General features: G+C 38.8%; 1 protein-coding gene across 10 annotated transcripts in view; it reads right to left on the reverse strand.

Annotated features, from left to right (window-relative positions):
- The window catches only part of FAT1 (FAT atypical cadherin 1), a 180,141-nt gene that overhangs the window by 27,849 nt on the left and 135,827 nt on the right, over positions 1 to 16,465 (reverse strand). For 9 of the 10 annotated variants that reach the window (XR_009631627.2, XM_060778588.2, XM_060778593.2 and 6 more), the window contains 8 exons: positions 15,692 to 15,925; positions 14,154 to 14,543; positions 13,092 to 13,306; positions 12,574 to 12,711; positions 10,529 to 10,672; positions 7,510 to 7,707; positions 2,762 to 3,557; positions 519 to 650 (listed from right to left, as the gene is read on the reverse strand). Coding sequence is in view for 9 of the 10 variants with exons in the window: in XM_060778588.2 (XP_060634571.2) it covers positions 519 to 650; positions 2,762 to 3,557; positions 7,510 to 7,707; positions 10,529 to 10,672; positions 12,574 to 12,711; positions 13,092 to 13,306; positions 14,154 to 14,543; positions 15,692 to 15,925 (2,247 nt within the window). In the remaining variant the exon portion in view is untranslated. The remainder of the gene's footprint in view (positions 1 to 518; positions 651 to 2,761; positions 3,558 to 7,509; positions 7,708 to 10,528; positions 10,673 to 12,573; positions 12,712 to 13,091; positions 13,307 to 14,153; positions 14,544 to 15,691; positions 15,926 to 16,465) is intronic. The other variant, XM_060778590.2, reaches the window with a different exon arrangement.

Consider the following 16,465-nt stretch of genomic DNA (forward strand, 5'->3'; position numbering starts at 1 on the left):
AGAGTTTTAGGAGACCAATTGCTCTTGTTGCAACTGTGTAGTAACAGTGAGACCACTGACATATTTTAATTCTTGTGGACCAAAGGTGGCCCATGGACCACAGGTTGGGAACCAGTGATCTAAGGTCTATATGAAACATAAACAAATTATCTGCTTACACTTGGTCCCATCTCCAAAATACTTCATTATTTACATTCAATTATTCCAAAATCTGAAAAATATTGAAATACAGAACATTTCTGGTCCTAAGAATTTTGCACATGCGAGTTGGCACTTTATGAAGGAATATTATCAAGAGAGTTATTATCATAGTGTATAAGTAATTTCCTTTGAGTGAGGTTTTCTTTATTGATAGTAAAATCTGTGAAATTTCATTTGTATTTTATTTCTAAATACTGTAATCCTGTCTCTCTATTTTATTAAATCATGAACTGATTTTAAATAAAGGAACAAATAAAAGAAAACACTCCTTGTGAAAACGCTACCGTCTTAAGACACATTTAAAGTTCAAATCTTACCAGGACATTGTGTAGGGCTGTTCCCATGACAAACACATGTATACTTTCCTTCCCTAGGATCAGGAATACATTCGGTACCTTCTGGGCATGGATTTTCTTCACAGGCATTGTTCACAAGGGGGCACCTTCCTTCTGCAAAATATGCTACAGGTCAAGTTTTTATCTTAAACCTCTCTTCCATTATTTCAAAATACAGGAATTCTGAAAACAAAGACATCTAAACCTGAAACCCTAATTTTCCTCAGTAGCAACAGATCATAAAATGATAGCAGTGTTAAAGCAGACAGGAAATAACTAAGCCAGGCACCAAGAAATCTCAGGAGATATAGAATTTCTAGACGACTGTAATATCAGCTCAAGCTAAGAGAATTTCTCACTAGACACTGTTCTCTTCCCCATCTCCCGCCCCAAGCGTGATACTATAAATTTGTACCACTGACATAAATTTGCACTTATTTTTAACGGTTTTCATATAGTTTATTGTCAGTAATCCCCACTCACAAGGGCATGCAGTTTTCCCAGTGATAATAACACAATATTTTCTTTTAAATACTATACTGGACATTTCTTGTGGAAGAACTATTGGCCATGAAACGATTACAATAGGAAAAAAATGTAACTTAAGATAGTTCATATAACAGTGGCTATTAGGCATGTGCAATCCATTAAAAATGGTTCTAAACTCCTTCCAAAAAAAGGGGGCACTGGTGCTTCATTTCTAAAGTCTTTCCAAATTTTTGATGTTCACAATTTTGGAACGCTAATGAAACTTACAAATTTTTGTAAGTACTTCAGTAATGGCGATTGCAACTATGCAATAGGGAAAACATCACTGAGTGGGGAAAGTTGGGGGGCTTCTCTCTTCCTCATTTTTGAGCTATCCTGATGAAACTTGGTAGAACACTTTTACCACGATTAGTTCACCAAATTTCCGAACGTTTGACTTATCCACGAAAATTTGGTGAATTTTCAAAGTTTTCGTACACAACATTTCTTTTTTAAAAATACAATAGCTCTGTACTTGAATTTTATATACAATGCACAAGATAACAAAGGCATCAATTCCAAGAAGGTTCAGAAAGATTCACACATCTACAGAGTTTTGAGGATTTTTAAAAATTGTGACCAAAACAATTTATCTCTCCAAATAGTGATAGCAATTCCCTTGAATGTCCATCTGTCTTTATGACACATAACCACATAACTTCAACTTAGCACAGATACTATTACTTACTTACTTCAGTCCCTTTTGCAGATATTTATTTTATTTAGACTAACTCTAAATGGCGACTGCGAGGCCAACACTCACTTGGGTCCTTCAGCTTCTTTTGAGTCCTAAGCAGCTTTGCATTCTGGGAAATGTAGTTTACGGCACGGCCTTTTGCAATTCTCTACCACTGGGGGCCTGGCTTTTCCAAACTACAGTTAAGATGGATGTGATTACTCATGCCCACAGCTCCCTTCCTTATGGTGAAGCCGGTGAGGAATTAGATTTAAAAAGCACTTTATGTTATATTGGCTTAATAGTTATAGTGAAAATAGTGAAAATTAGACTGACAATAATAATAATAATAATAATAATAATAATAATCCTTTATTTATACCCCGCTACCATCTCCCGCAGGACTCAGTGCGGCTTACAAGAGGCCAAGCCCAAATACATCAGAAACAAAAAACACAACAACAATACAACAATAAATAACTCATAGCAAAGCAAAACTATGGGAGCCATCCGAACGTTACAGGACATTTACGAAAAAATGAGTAAGTGATTCAAATTCTAAATCTCCCCCACCCACACACACAACTTTCCTGCATGCCTTGGAGATAGCTTCGTATGAACAAATTTAACGAATCAGATACGAGTTCCGATTTTTATTCCGAATTATGCACCACCCTAGTCTACTTCCTCAGATGTCATGCATCTGAGGAAGTAGACTTAAGCCTCTGAAAGTTTATGATATCAACTTCGTTTTCTCAGTCTCCAAGATGATACAAGATCCCTTTGCATACTGACATCGGGCTATCACAGCTATATCTTTCAATAGAGTCCAAAAGTAAAATGAAGAAAAACCATACTTCATCTCTTCCTTCACTTACAAATTCATTTTTCTTAGGACTGGGGCCTTAGCATAAGTGCAATGAAGCAGACTGCTATAGATAATGGACAAAATACATCTTAAAGATTTCAATGTGAAAGATGTTAGAAAGAATGTTTTCCCTTCCATACACATCTTCTTTACCTTTACAAAGACAAACTGCATTTCTCTGGTGATGCGGTGTGACAAAACTAAGCCTGGCAGTGCTATGGGTTGACATGACATTCTCATCCACAGTTACTTTTTCTTCACAGAATTTCCAAGGGCAATCCAGTCCAGAACAGAGCTTGTGGAAAACGTTAAGTATCCGGACACCCGAGATCTCTTCAAGGTCAGCTACAGAGGAGTTTATCTTGTGGAGTAAGGCTCTGGTTGAATATTGAGAATTATCAGACTTTTCAACATATAGTAACACATCAAGATTTGAGGGATCAGAAGGCTGTAAGCTAATAATCTGGATGTCATTCCTTCTGACTCCTAAGAATGTTCTCAAAGCTCTTTGGAAATTGCGCCAATAGTCACCAATAAATTCCTCTGGGGCAAGGTTGGCAAAGCGGATTGCTATGCTGTGATTTAGCATTTCCTGTGTGATCTGTCTGATATGCACAGTAATGACAGATGTAGTTGTAAACTTTCCATCCGTAACACTGATGTTAAGGAAGTACTGCCCTGCATCTAGCTTCTTGTGGGCAATCAGCTTGCCACCTGTGCCAGAGACAGAGAACACGGAGTCCTTGGAATCCAGGCTGTATGTTAAAGTGTCATAAACATCTTGGTCGGTCGCATGCACTTTTCCAATGACACCACCAGAATATTCTCCCCCAAAGGCTGTGATGAAGATTTCTAAGGGAAGAATTGCTGGAGGATGGATGCTTTCCTCAATAACTCTGATGTCAACGTAAGTCAAAGATGACAACTGGGGTCTTCCATTATCAGCCACCTAGAGAAAAAACAGTAAACAAGCAATGTTTTTGCTCAATTTCAGCAGCTTTTAACTGGAAGCTTTATCTAAGGATGATAATTACAGTATAATGAAAGTCTTCTACATCAGCATATGATTAACCTATCAAGAGTTGTCATTTCAAAACAGTCTAGTTTGCTTTCTACTCTAGATCTGTTGTAAAAAAAAAAAACAATCGATGCTGACCTCCTGCTACGAGGATATTTTCTAAAGAGATGTCTGTATGGTACACGCCCAGCAAACATTCAGGGCTCTCTCATAGTCACAGAGGAAAATGGGAAAGCCCCATTTGCACGTTGAAGTCACAATAATGGATTGCATTCTGTGCCTAATCCAAGGTCTCAAGTATGTGTATGGAATACCCAATTTCACAAAAGCAATGCACAGGTATGTCGTGCTGTCTTGTGCTGCAGGTCTCCAACTCCAACTCAGTAAAATCATAGAATCATAGAATCAAAGAGTTGGAAGAGACCTCATGGGCCATCCAGTCCAACCCCCTGCCAAGAAGCAGGAATATTGCATTCAAATCACCCCTGACAAATGGCCATCCAGCCTCTGCTTAAAAGCTTCCAAAGAAGGAGCCTCCACCACACTCCGGGGCAGAGAGTTCCACTGCTGAACGGCTCTCACAGTCAGGAAGTTCTTCCTAATGTTCAGATGGAATCTCCTCTCTTGTAGTTTGAAGCCATTGTTCCGCGTCCTAGTCTCCAAGGAAGCAGAAAACAAGCTTGCTCCCTCCTCCCTGTGGCTTCCTCTCACATATTTATACATGGCTATCATATCTCCTCTCAGCCTTCTCTTCTTCAGGCTAAACATGCCCAGTTCCCTAAGCCGCTCCTCATAGGGCTTGTTCTCCAGACCCTTGATCATTTTAGTCGCCCTCCTCTGGACACAGTCTTGTTACATGCTTTAGAGTCATTTACAACTTATGGTGACCCTAAGGTGAGCCTATCATGGGATTTTCTTGGTCAGAGGAGAAATTGCCTTTGTCTTCCTCAGTGGCTGAGAGACTGTGACTTACTCACGCTCATCCAGTGGGTTTCCTTGACTGAGTGGGGATTCAAGCTCTAGTTCCCAGATCATAGCTGAGCTTTCAAACAAATACATTACATTGGCTTTCTAGTGAAAGTGTACAAAAGTTCAGTGTTTGTGACTGAATCTACACTATTAGAACAGAGAATCTACTACACTGTTCTACATTTCTTCACTGCTGAAAGCTTTCATTTCAGAACAAGGAGATAAAATAGCCTGAAGCACGGTTTTGAAAAAGATATGCCTTCAGATTTAGTACCACAATATGCTTTATATACTCAAGTATAAGCCACCCCGAATATAAGCTGAGGCATCTAATTTTACCACAGAAAACTGGGAAAACATATTGACACGAGTATAAGCCGAGGATGGGAAATGCAGCAGCTACCGGTAAATTTCAAAATAAAAATAGAAAACAATAAAATTACATTAATAGAGGCATCAGTATGTTAAATGTTACATATTTACATAAGACTGTCCAACTCTGATTAAACCAGTTTTTTGACCTTATTCAATGTAAATGTGCTTACGTATTCTTCCAATAATAATATAGTAAAATAATAAATGTAATAATAGAGAAAACAATAAATGTAATAATAACAATAATAAATAGGGTAAAATAATACATGTAATATTAATAGAGTAAAATAATGCACGTAATAAAAATAATAGAGTAACATAATGTAAATGTAATAATAATAATAAATAGAGTAAAACAATAAATTTAATAATAATAATAAGATAGTAAATTAATAAATAACTTTGACTCGAGTATAAACAGAGGGGGACCTTTTCAGCCTAAAAAAGGGTCTGAAAAGCTTGGCTTAATTTCATGCTTGCAAGTTTAGTTTCTAGATGTGTGATAATTCTGAATGGTCTGTACTGCAGTAAAAAAAAAAAATCAAGGTTGCACTACTTGATTTCAAACAGCAGGTGGCACTAGATATGCTTTTTTCCCCCTTCAAAATTAAAGAATGTCCAGTCCTTTCCAAAAGACACAAGGAGCCAAGCACAAAACTATTTAACAAATGCTTCTCTTGATATACTTATGAATTATCCAATTAAAATTTCTGAAATGCTTCATTAAAATAAAAAAATCCGGGCAGGAATTTTCTTATCCTTTTCTCCATAGTTCAGTTGAAACTGGATCAAGTTTTTGGCTTTCTTTTGGCATCAGCTAGTCCAAATGTTTAAGCAACTTTATATGATGCACTACCAAAATCCTTTTGGTGTATCATTTTAAAGGGCAATCTTTATTCACTTAAGCTCCAAAATGTCAAAAAATTATACTTCTTATTTGTCCCACCATTTACTGGATGTGTTGTTGAAGGCTTTAATGGCTGGAATCACTGGGTTGCTGTGAGTTTTCCGGGCTGTATGGCCATTTTTTAAATTGTGTCAGAAGCAGCTTGGGAATATACAGCAAGTCACTTATGGTGTGAGAGAATTGGCCGTCTGCAAGGACGCTGCCCAGAGGACGCCTGGACGTGTTACTATCCTGTGGGGGAGGCTTGGGTTACGTTCCTGGAAGGGAAAGCTGGGGCTGACAGATGGGAGCTCACCCCATCCTGCAGATTCAAACCCCCGACATTCAGGTCTTCAGGTCAACCGGCACCACTGAACCACCATGACTCCCCTTGTATGGCTGCCATAGATGTGGGTGAAATGTCAGGAGATAATACTTCTGGAACATGGCCATACAGCCCGGAAAACTGACAGCAACCAAATTTATTGGATGCATTGCTTAGACTACATGCTGATGATTCAGCTTCGATAATGTGGGTAGTTCCAGCTCATTGTTCAATGAGGCCTTTGCAACTAAAGCTACCATTCCAAACAGAAATCAATAATATCTACAAAGAAGAAAACACTGAAGCCTTCAAAAGAAATAATGGACCAAAGCTTGCAGATGTAAGAAAAGCCAGCAACTATTGGGACACAGCACATACAAGACCTCCCAGATTGAATAGAATGAATGATTCCCCAAAGAGTCATCCAGCAAATCTAAGGCCAGAAAATACTTTAAGAGGGTGTGAAAACTGCACTCCACAGGCTGCATGCATGCAGCTCACAGACACTTCTTTGCCGTGCCCTATACCAGCATTAACTTAAAAAAGCACTCTTGTTGAACCCTTGGAAAAAGGGGAGACTGTTTTGTAGGTTTCGGGACACAGAAACAGGAAGTAAAATAAATCCCAATTCCATTTTTAGCTAATACTTGGATGGGTAGAGTCTGCCTATGTGCAGTGGAGAGAAAAAAGAAGATGGGTCTGTAGGTGCCCCATCAGCTCAACAGGGGAAGAACAAACAGTACATTTCATGCCATTTTAGGGCTCTTGTCAAACTTTAAGGTCTCATAAGGTCTGATGTGCTAGCTTTTTTATCACAAAAGTGACAGAAGTCATCCTCAACCTGACTAAACTGTCAAGTCTTGAATCAATCCATTAAGCCATTTTCTGAAGATAAGTTGTAAAAGCTATTGCCTCCTACACAGTATCTGGCTAAAATGGCAGAACACGATTCACAGGGTGACATGAGCACAATTAAAGTCAAAGCAAGCAATGATTTTCCTGTTCAGGAGGGGAAAACACATATGTGAACTTAGTGTGAGTTCACTGCTCCGGTGTTAGATAATGAACTACTTGTGTACCACAATGTGCAAAAAGAACTATTACTTAATGTTTCCTTCACTGTAGGAGTGTAGTTTGGTCTAGAATATATCTTTCAATATTGCCACAGTGAAGCAATTCCATATTAAAGGAAGCTCAAGAGATTCCAAAATAAATAATCACCATTTGGAATCCTAGCAGTATTTGTAAACGTGATTATTTACCTACTGCAATCCCCAAAAACAGAAGCGTTCCTATGCATTTCAAGGGCATATTACAGGATGTTTTACCTTAAGATGAAGAAAATAATGATCCTTCACTTTGCGTTTCAGTTGAACAGCTGTGGTAAGTTCTCCTTGCTGGTTGATCTCAAAAGCATGGTCTTCATTGCCACTCACAATTGTGAAAAAGAAAGGTGGTCCATTGTGGGAAGAATCCTTGTCCGTTACCTCCAGTTGCTGGATGTTAAAGCCTACAGGCTTATTTTCCTAAAAGAAGCAGAAGTTGTTAAGATATTGTTTGTTAGGGGAAACTACCTTAAAATATAGCAAAGCACCCAAAAACGAACAGGATACAAAAGTTGAGCATTAGCTCATTAGCGAGCAGAGCGTGTCATGTGGCTGTAAAGAATTAAGAGTTTAGGAAGGCAAAGATGTAGAGTCCAATCTTAAAAATCACAAAAGGTTTGTCTATATAAATAAAAATGTAATGTTCGTTTGTGGGATTAACATAACTCAAAAACCAATGGACGAATTGACACCAAATTTGGACATAATACACCCATCAGGCCAACAAGTGACCATCACTCATAAAAACACTGAAAAACGCAGCAGAAGGGACTTAAAAAGCCAAAAAAGCAAAAAGACACTACAGTGGATGCACAAAACAACTCCCCCGGCAAATAAAACACACAATAGAATATCCACACTCTCTTTTGGACTACAGCCCCCAGCCCCAGCATAATAATCAAGAATTGGTCTGCGCCAACCACTAATCACTACATCTCTCTGACACACAAGCAGAGAGAGATCTCAAAGCACACAGCACATACTCAGGTGTAAGAAACAGAAGTCAGATTTGAAAAGGCTTCCAGTAGAAAAGTATCAATTTTACACAACCAATCAGAATGAGAGCAGAAACAGAGAGGAGAAAATAAATTAGATATATTCCAACTATCATTCAGGAGACATGAGGGAAGGGAAACTCTTAGCCTACTCTAAGTTAACGAAACTGTTCCTCATTGAGGATTGAGTCTTGGGCAGTGCAGCATTGAATTCCAACAGTAAACATGTCTTATAATCATGAGTTAAGGCTGGCTTTTGATATCTGTTAACATTTGAAAAGTTGGTCCTGTAGAATGCTTTATTTTGTAAATGTGACAATATCCTTCCTTAGCCCTGTGCAATGTTTTATTGTCCTGATACTACCTGAGCTGTCACAAACTATGATGGAAAGTGGAAAAAAACTCCTTAACCTCCTACAACATAGTGTAAATTTCATGAAAATCTAGGATGTATTGTCGAAGGCTTTCGTGGCTGGAATCACTGGGTTGTTGTAGGTTTTTTGGGCTATATGGCCATGTTTTAGTAGCATTCTCTCCTGACGTTTTGCCTGCATCTATGGCAATCATCCTCAGAGGTTGTGAGGACCTCACAACCTCTGAGGATGCTTGCCATACATGCAGGCAAAACGTCAGGAGAGAATGCTTCTACAACATGGCCATATAGCCTGAAAAACCAACAACCCACAAAATCTAGGACAGAATATAGGTACAGGCACTGGATTGCTCCTCTGCATTAACACAGTATGATACTGTTTGATATTCTGCTATATGGTAATAGTGCAACCTAGACATTAGGGAACGGCCCCAGACAAAGAGAAAGTTTGCTGGCTTCAAAATGACCTTTATTTTTCTTTCTTTTTTGCTGTGATTTTCATGAAACAGCCATTGCTGAGGTAGGCTGGAGGCTTAGACAGGACAATGAACACCCGCTAGAACAATCCTTATGCACAAAACGACTCACAGCCCAAAGATCCAGGATTACTTCCTGACTGTGTCATAACCTTCTTGTGAAGTAAAGCTTTTAATCTCTCTGTCATTCCACTTCCTATCTGGTTAAAGGAGGACAAAGCCAACTGTCTCCCATTCTTTGTCTGGCTCATACATTTAGGCTATGACTCTCTCATGTCTAAGTCCATCAGGTTTGCAGCGCACAACTGCTAACTATACTTTCACTAGTTTTTGCTACAGGTGAAGTCAGATACAATTCAGATTATAGTATACAAATAACCTACAATGGTTGCCAATCTCAAGTACAAAATTCCATTTTCTGATAATGATCAGAGAAATATGTGTATATAAAGTTTAAAATGTCAAAGTAACAGCAAGAGCATTTTTTAAAATGAAAACCAGTAAAAAAGGAGTTGATCTCTTAACTAAATTGCTTCTACATATACTGTTTGATTAAGTAAATTATTTCTTATAATATTACTTTTCTGTATTTGTTTAACATTTGCTACTGCACACTATTCTTTTTCTGGCATGTTGCGCTTTTTTTCTGTTTTTTTTTTTTTTTGTTTTTGCTTTTTAGAGATCATATAGGTATTTAAGATAAGGCATTTGCCATCCTCTGTCTTGTAACATGTGCTTAGTCAACAATACAGGTTTTCTACTTCCCAAGTGCGTCCAAAGACTGTATTCTAATCATGCAATTTCCAACGTGCCTTCCAACAAGCCCAGTTTTAGGATAGGTGTGTACAATGTATGTCACAACATGCCTGTTTTGAACTAATTGATTTGCCCCTTTTTTAATCATTAAAGGAGCCTAAAGCAGCCTAAATTATGATTAAAAACCAAATACAGCTATAGTTTGTAACTTTAGAATGCATAGCACTGGATAACAATTAAAAATCATAAATTGTTATTTGATTAAAACAAAAATGAATTAATTAATATAAAATCATTTTGATTTCTTTCTTTTAAAAAGGGAGGTTGAGGATCTACTATTTAAGCCATCACAACTATGAGTTAATGGCTTATAACTTCCCTAAATAACAAAGTCTTAGTTTGCTAGTACAAGAAAAGCAAAACAAGGTTAATCTAATAACCCATCAAAAGAAGTTCCGCGGTCTGGGAAAAGCCTGTAAGAAGGCCCTCTTGTCTCATCTTTGTCAAATACAACAAAGAAGGTGGTGAAAATGAGAAAAGCCTTCCACACAAATGTCTCAGAGCTTGGGTAGACTTCTCCTGGGGAGATGTGTTTTTCACCCAGTTTTTTGCCTACTAATACATAAATCAGACAGCATTACCTGGATGATGATACTGTAATTTCCTTTTGAGAACACTGGTGGGTTGTCATTTACATCAGACACATCAATATTAACTGTAGTTGTGTTGACTCCTGGTGGGTTTCCATTGTCTGAGGCTTGAACTGTTAGAGTGTAACCTGAAATCTTTAAAACGCACATGCATACACAGAGAGAAAAATTAGAAATGTAAGAGAACCAACTAGCATGCTTTATGAATTAAAAAGATAAAAATTATTAGTATGAGCCTTCAAACCATAATTTGGAAGACTGGGTGCATAATGCCTGAATCAAACCACTGCCTTTCTTACACATACGTCATTAAAATCTTCCATAGAAGATGCCCTGCCATTGTCTACTACTTCATATTAGACATGTTTGTGAAATTCGTTCCTACCATTTCTTTTGTGTCTTTTGTTTCTTCAGAAACACAAAATGGGAGGACCCCTCCCCACATGAAAATCTCCTCAACAAAAAAGCTTGCTGTCGTGTACATCTGAACTTGCCTAGTTGCCTTGGAAAGAGAGTGCGTGTGTGGTGGGGTGTGCAGGCAGGCCTGGAGCTCGGCTACAGGTGAGCCACACACGCACTCTCGGAGCCATACACACAGTCTTGGAGAGAATGGTGGGGCGTGTAGACAGGCCTGGAGAACGGCTGCAGCTGAGCGACTCTTACTCTAGAGCAGTGGTTCTCATCCTGTGGGTCCCCAGGTGTTTTGGACCACAATTCCAAAAAATCCCAGCCAGTTTACTAGCTGTTAGGATTTCTGGGAGGTGAAGGCAAAACATCTGGGGACCCACAGGCTGAGAATCACTGCTCTAGAATAAGAAGTGCTCAATTGTAGACATTGGTCGGCATGCTCTCTCTGGGCCTGCCTGCATGCCCCAGCACATATGCACTCTTTCCAAGGAAAGTTCATGTGTGGCGGGGCATACAAGCAAGCCCAGAAAACATCTGCACCTGCCAATATCTACAACCGAGCACCTCTTACACTAGAGTAGAAATAGTAGATGCCAGGTAAGAAGAATGCGTGCCAGGAAGAGGAGCCAGTGGGTGGAAAGACCCCCTTCCCCCAATAATGGTCCAATTTTCAGGCCCCGAAATGAAAGAATCAAAAACAAACCTCCCAATTTCAGGGCTTACAAAAAAACAGTTTCGGCCTCCCCACGAAAGCCAGGACATGAAAAGGGACAAGGTTTACCCCAAATGCACATATCTACTTCATATAATGAACAGCATTACCAAGAATGAGAAGACTACCAAATTCATAGCTACTACTGCTTGTTAGTGATACCATCATCTTCAATAAGGGACAGATAGTGCAACTCCAACAAAGCAATAAGCAATGCAGCTGAGTGGCAATGATAGCAATCCTAACAGCTGGAAAAACTGTAATTCATAAGGAAGTCAAAACTGCAGTGTGTCATTAATTATGAACATCTATGAAGGGGGTTGGGGTCTAAAGACAGATACAAGCTAGAATTTTGTTGGACATTCACATTCACTTGAATCCTTCTGCCATTTTTTAATTGCCTTGGAAGTTGCCTTGAGTGCCACTCTGGGAGACAGGTAGCACTTACATGCAATACATAAACACATAGTTTCAGTAATTCAATGGGTCTACTGTAGTTGAGAAAAACAATATTATTTAGGACATTCAGTTTTTCAGGTATGCTTCAATCCTGTTATTACTTGATTTTTTAAAAACACAAACACTTGGAGAGGATAAAATCACACTAAGGGTCCTTCCACACAGCCATATAATCTAGAATATCAAGGCAGAAAATCCCCCAATATCTGCTTTGAACTGGGTTATCTGAGTCCACACTGGCATATATTTCAGTTCAAAGCAGATAATGTGGGATTTTATTCTGCTGTGTGGAAGGGGCCTAAGAAGAACCAGGTCTTTATTCTCAATGGAATATCATGACCTCTGTCTTTCTTTCTTGTGAAGCTCAATCTTCTTACAATCTCATGAAACAAAGAGAAATCATCCTGCAATATTGTTTTACAAGAATATGCCCTAATTCTCTAGTGGAGGAACTTACCTTCTCTCTGTCAAGAAGTTTAGCCACCTTAACTTCACCCAGGGTGGGATCAATAGTGAACTGATTCTCTTGGTTGCCATCTATAATGGAGTAACGAATGTGGCTGTTTGAAGGACCATCCGCATCTGCTGCCATAACCTGGAGGAGACACAGTTCTCATTTAAAGCAGGGCAAGACTGTTCATTATGTACTTTTAAATAAGGCTAGCTTCTGTCATACGTGGGCGAAACATCAGGAGAGAATGCTTTTGGAACATGGCCATATAGTCCAGAATACTCACAGCAACCCAAAATCATCATACATTGATAAAAAGTTATAATGATCTTAAGTTTTGCTAGTCTGCATTATTACTGAAAAAATACAATCTACCCACTCGCCATTTTAATGAAAACAAATATGGCTCAAACTCCCCCCCCCCCCCCGCATGCATGCATGCATACATGCATGCAGGAGCACACACACATACACACGCACACAAATGCCTTATTATGTTATGCCAGGAATAAGGAAATACATACAGTGACAACCGATTGTTCAACTTCAGCATCTTCGCTGATCACTGCTGTATAAGTGTCTTGACTGAATACTGGGGTATTGTCATTAATATCTGTTATATTTATGTTCACTGTTACAACATCACTCAACGAAGGAGTTCCTCCATCTGTGGCTTCCACTGTCAGATAATACTCAGGAGAGCTTTCATAATCAAGGCTTCCAATAATAAAAATAGCACCTACAAGAAAAAGGAATCATACATTAAAACAGTTTTTTGTTATGGCAAATCAGGTGACAATTGGAACCTTCAAACTACTCACTAAGTTATTTCAGATTCAGTGACTGTCTACATTTTCAAATGCCCTTTTTGTACACACCACCATTATTGCAGTCCACTGCCTCTCTCTGCTTTGCGAAGCATGCAAAATAACTAACAGGTTTCCTCCTGAAAACAGAGCCATGTTTCTAAGTTTTCTAGTTTTCATACAAACGCTATTCATGCATTCCTGGAGAATGCTGTTTGAACATGAACAGAAGGGCACACGTTAACGGTGGCTTCATTTCACTCATGTCAAAGTGACATGTCCTACTCATAAAAATGCTTTGTGTTCTTTCTCATTTGAAGACAAGAATTAGGGGACATTTCAGAATGAGGCAGTATTATTAAAATACACTACCACATTGTAATCCTTCAGAAAAACAGATCCCATTGTTCTCTTTAGCTCTACATCTTTTGAAAACAAAATGAAAAGATTTGTTGCCACCTGTCTCTAAATTTTGACCACAACTTATCCACAGGTCATAGCAAAATCTGTAATTTTGGCCCCTAAACCTGTCCTTATACATGAAGCCCACTTAGCCAGGAAGACAGATACTATTTTGCTGAATTGCTTTTTATATATTCTTCAATAAACTGCTTGCTATTTTACCTTGGAGTGGTGTGTGTATTGAGTGCAGAGTGATTCCCAGCCTTGGAGTACAACAGTTATATGTAAAAATCATTAACACAACATATTATTAGAAAACACTTGTGTAAATTTATCAACCATTCCTCCTTCAATTGATTAGCAACTATGCATAGATACCTGTTTTTGAATCAATACTGAATTTTCCATGTTCATTTCCACTAACTATAGAATAGGTGATTTCAGCGTTGGCTTCAATGTCCCGGCTTGCAGCATAAACCTGAAGAATCTCAATTCCAGCCACCGTGTCTTCCGATACAGTTGCACTGTACTCCCTGTACTCAAACACAGGCGGATTGTCATTTATATCCAGAACGGAAACCACAAGTGTGCCAGTAGAAGACAATCTTCTAGGAGAACCTTCATCTTCGGCTTTCAAGGTCAGAGAATACACAGCTTGTAACTCCCGATCCAAAGGTTTTTCCAATTGAACAATCCCAGATAACTCATTGATTGAAAACTGCCCATTTGCTGAGTTTACCAATGAATAGTGAATTTTCTGATTTAATCCTGCAAATGGAAAAAGGACCCAAGATATTGTTATTTTCCAGACTTACGTCTTCAGCAAGAACATATACTTGAACAAAACATATGGGAACAAAATAATACTGAATTATCCAGCTTTTTGTTTCAATGCTGGTTCGACCAGATACCTATGGGAAGCCTACAAGAAGATACAAATACAACAGCACTCTCTTTTGTCCCCATTAACCATTGCTAGTTCCCTAAGGAACTAAAACTGCCTCTGATACTGGAGGTAATGAATACACCACCTCACTATAAGCAACTGAGAAGCCCATCTATCATAAATTCATTTTAAATCTCCATTGTGGATTAGTGGATCCAGTTTGTCTATGAACTATATTTTGAATTTCCACTGGAGGACCATGCATTCTAGCAATGCAAATGTTTTTTTTTCCTATCCACTTTCTCTAAAGGTAAAGGTTCCCCATAACATTAAGTCTAGTTGTGTCCGACTCTGGGGGGTGGTGCTCATCTCCATTTCTAAGCTGAAGTGACGACGTTGTTCGTAGACGCCTCCTAGGCCATGTGGCTGGCATGGAGCACTGTTACCTTCCCGCTGAAGAGTACCTATTGATCTACTCACATTTGCATGTTTTCAAACTGCTAGGTTGGCAGAAATTGGGGCTAACAACTAGAGCTCATCCTGACCCGTGGATCCACCTTATCTACACCATAAAAATGTACAAGCTTCCCCCCCCCCCGAAGTAAAGAACCCCAAATGCTGTAACTTTCTTCATAGCAGTGGTTCTCAACCTGTGGGTCCCTAGATGTTTTGGCCTTCAACTCCCAGAAATCCTAACAGCTGGAAAACTGGCTGGGATTTCTGGGAGTTGTAGGCCAAAACATCTGGGGACCCACAGGTTGAGAACCACTGCTTCATAGGGAAGTTCTTTAAGCCTCTTGACCAGGCATGGACAAACAACGAGTATGTTGGCTGGGATTTCTGAGAGTTGAAGTCCAAAACACCTGGAAGGCCAAAGTTTGCCCATGCCTGCTCTTGATCACTGGGCTGCTCTTTTCTACATCTACTCCCAACTCTACAACAGCCTTTCTTATGTGTTTTGACTGGAGAATGAATATATTTAGATTTCAGCACTAACTCGGAATTAGAAATGCTTCTCAATAAATCGTACCAGTATCTGCATCTGTAGCTTGCACTCTTGTCAGCAATGTTTTTGGCTCAGTGTTTTCAAATACAGTGATAGTGTACGGATCTGTTGTAAATTCTGGAGTGTTATCGTTCACGTCTTCTATATTCAGAATAATATTGGCCTGGCAAAATCTTCCTCCTCCATCTGAAGCCTTGACCATGAAAGTATATACTGACTTCTGTTCTCGGTCAAGTGTGGCTAATGTTTTCAGCTCACCTAAATATCAAGCAAACAGAGCAAAACAAACAAATGGCTTTTAAAATGAAAACTGAGCATCTCCCAAAAGAGCTACAAATTCATTTTCAATACCACCCTTTCAAGGTTTCTTTCTGCATTAAATAAATCCAAGTGGGAACTTCTGAAAGAGCATTCTCCACACATTGGCATGATTTATATTATTACTTTTAAATCCTGCATTTCCATGAAAAAATAATGCTGAAAACAATTAGGAATGTAATTAAAGATAAATTAAGCAAAACCACCAAAATTAGTAATTAGTAAAACATCAAAATATTTACATCCTTCCTTAAAGCTATGAGAATGGAAACTGATTGCAAATCTGAGAGAAGTGCATTCCACAGTCTATGTGGACTGCTCATGGAGAATGCCTGCAAAAGCAAGGATTCTGGGAAAACTTTAAAAAGCATTCAGCTACCTATGGAGCATGAGGTAAGAAATTACTTGGAAATGGGAGAATGACAAATGGTTTTCAAGAAGCAATTCTGTACAATCACCCAACAGACAGAAAAACAAACA

The sequence above is a fragment of the Anolis sagrei genome, chromosome 5 (assembly GCF_037176765.1).
Source record: "Anolis sagrei isolate rAnoSag1 chromosome 5, rAnoSag1.mat, whole genome shotgun sequence".
NCBI lineage: Eukaryota > Metazoa > Chordata > Lepidosauria > Squamata > Dactyloidae > Anolis > Anolis sagrei.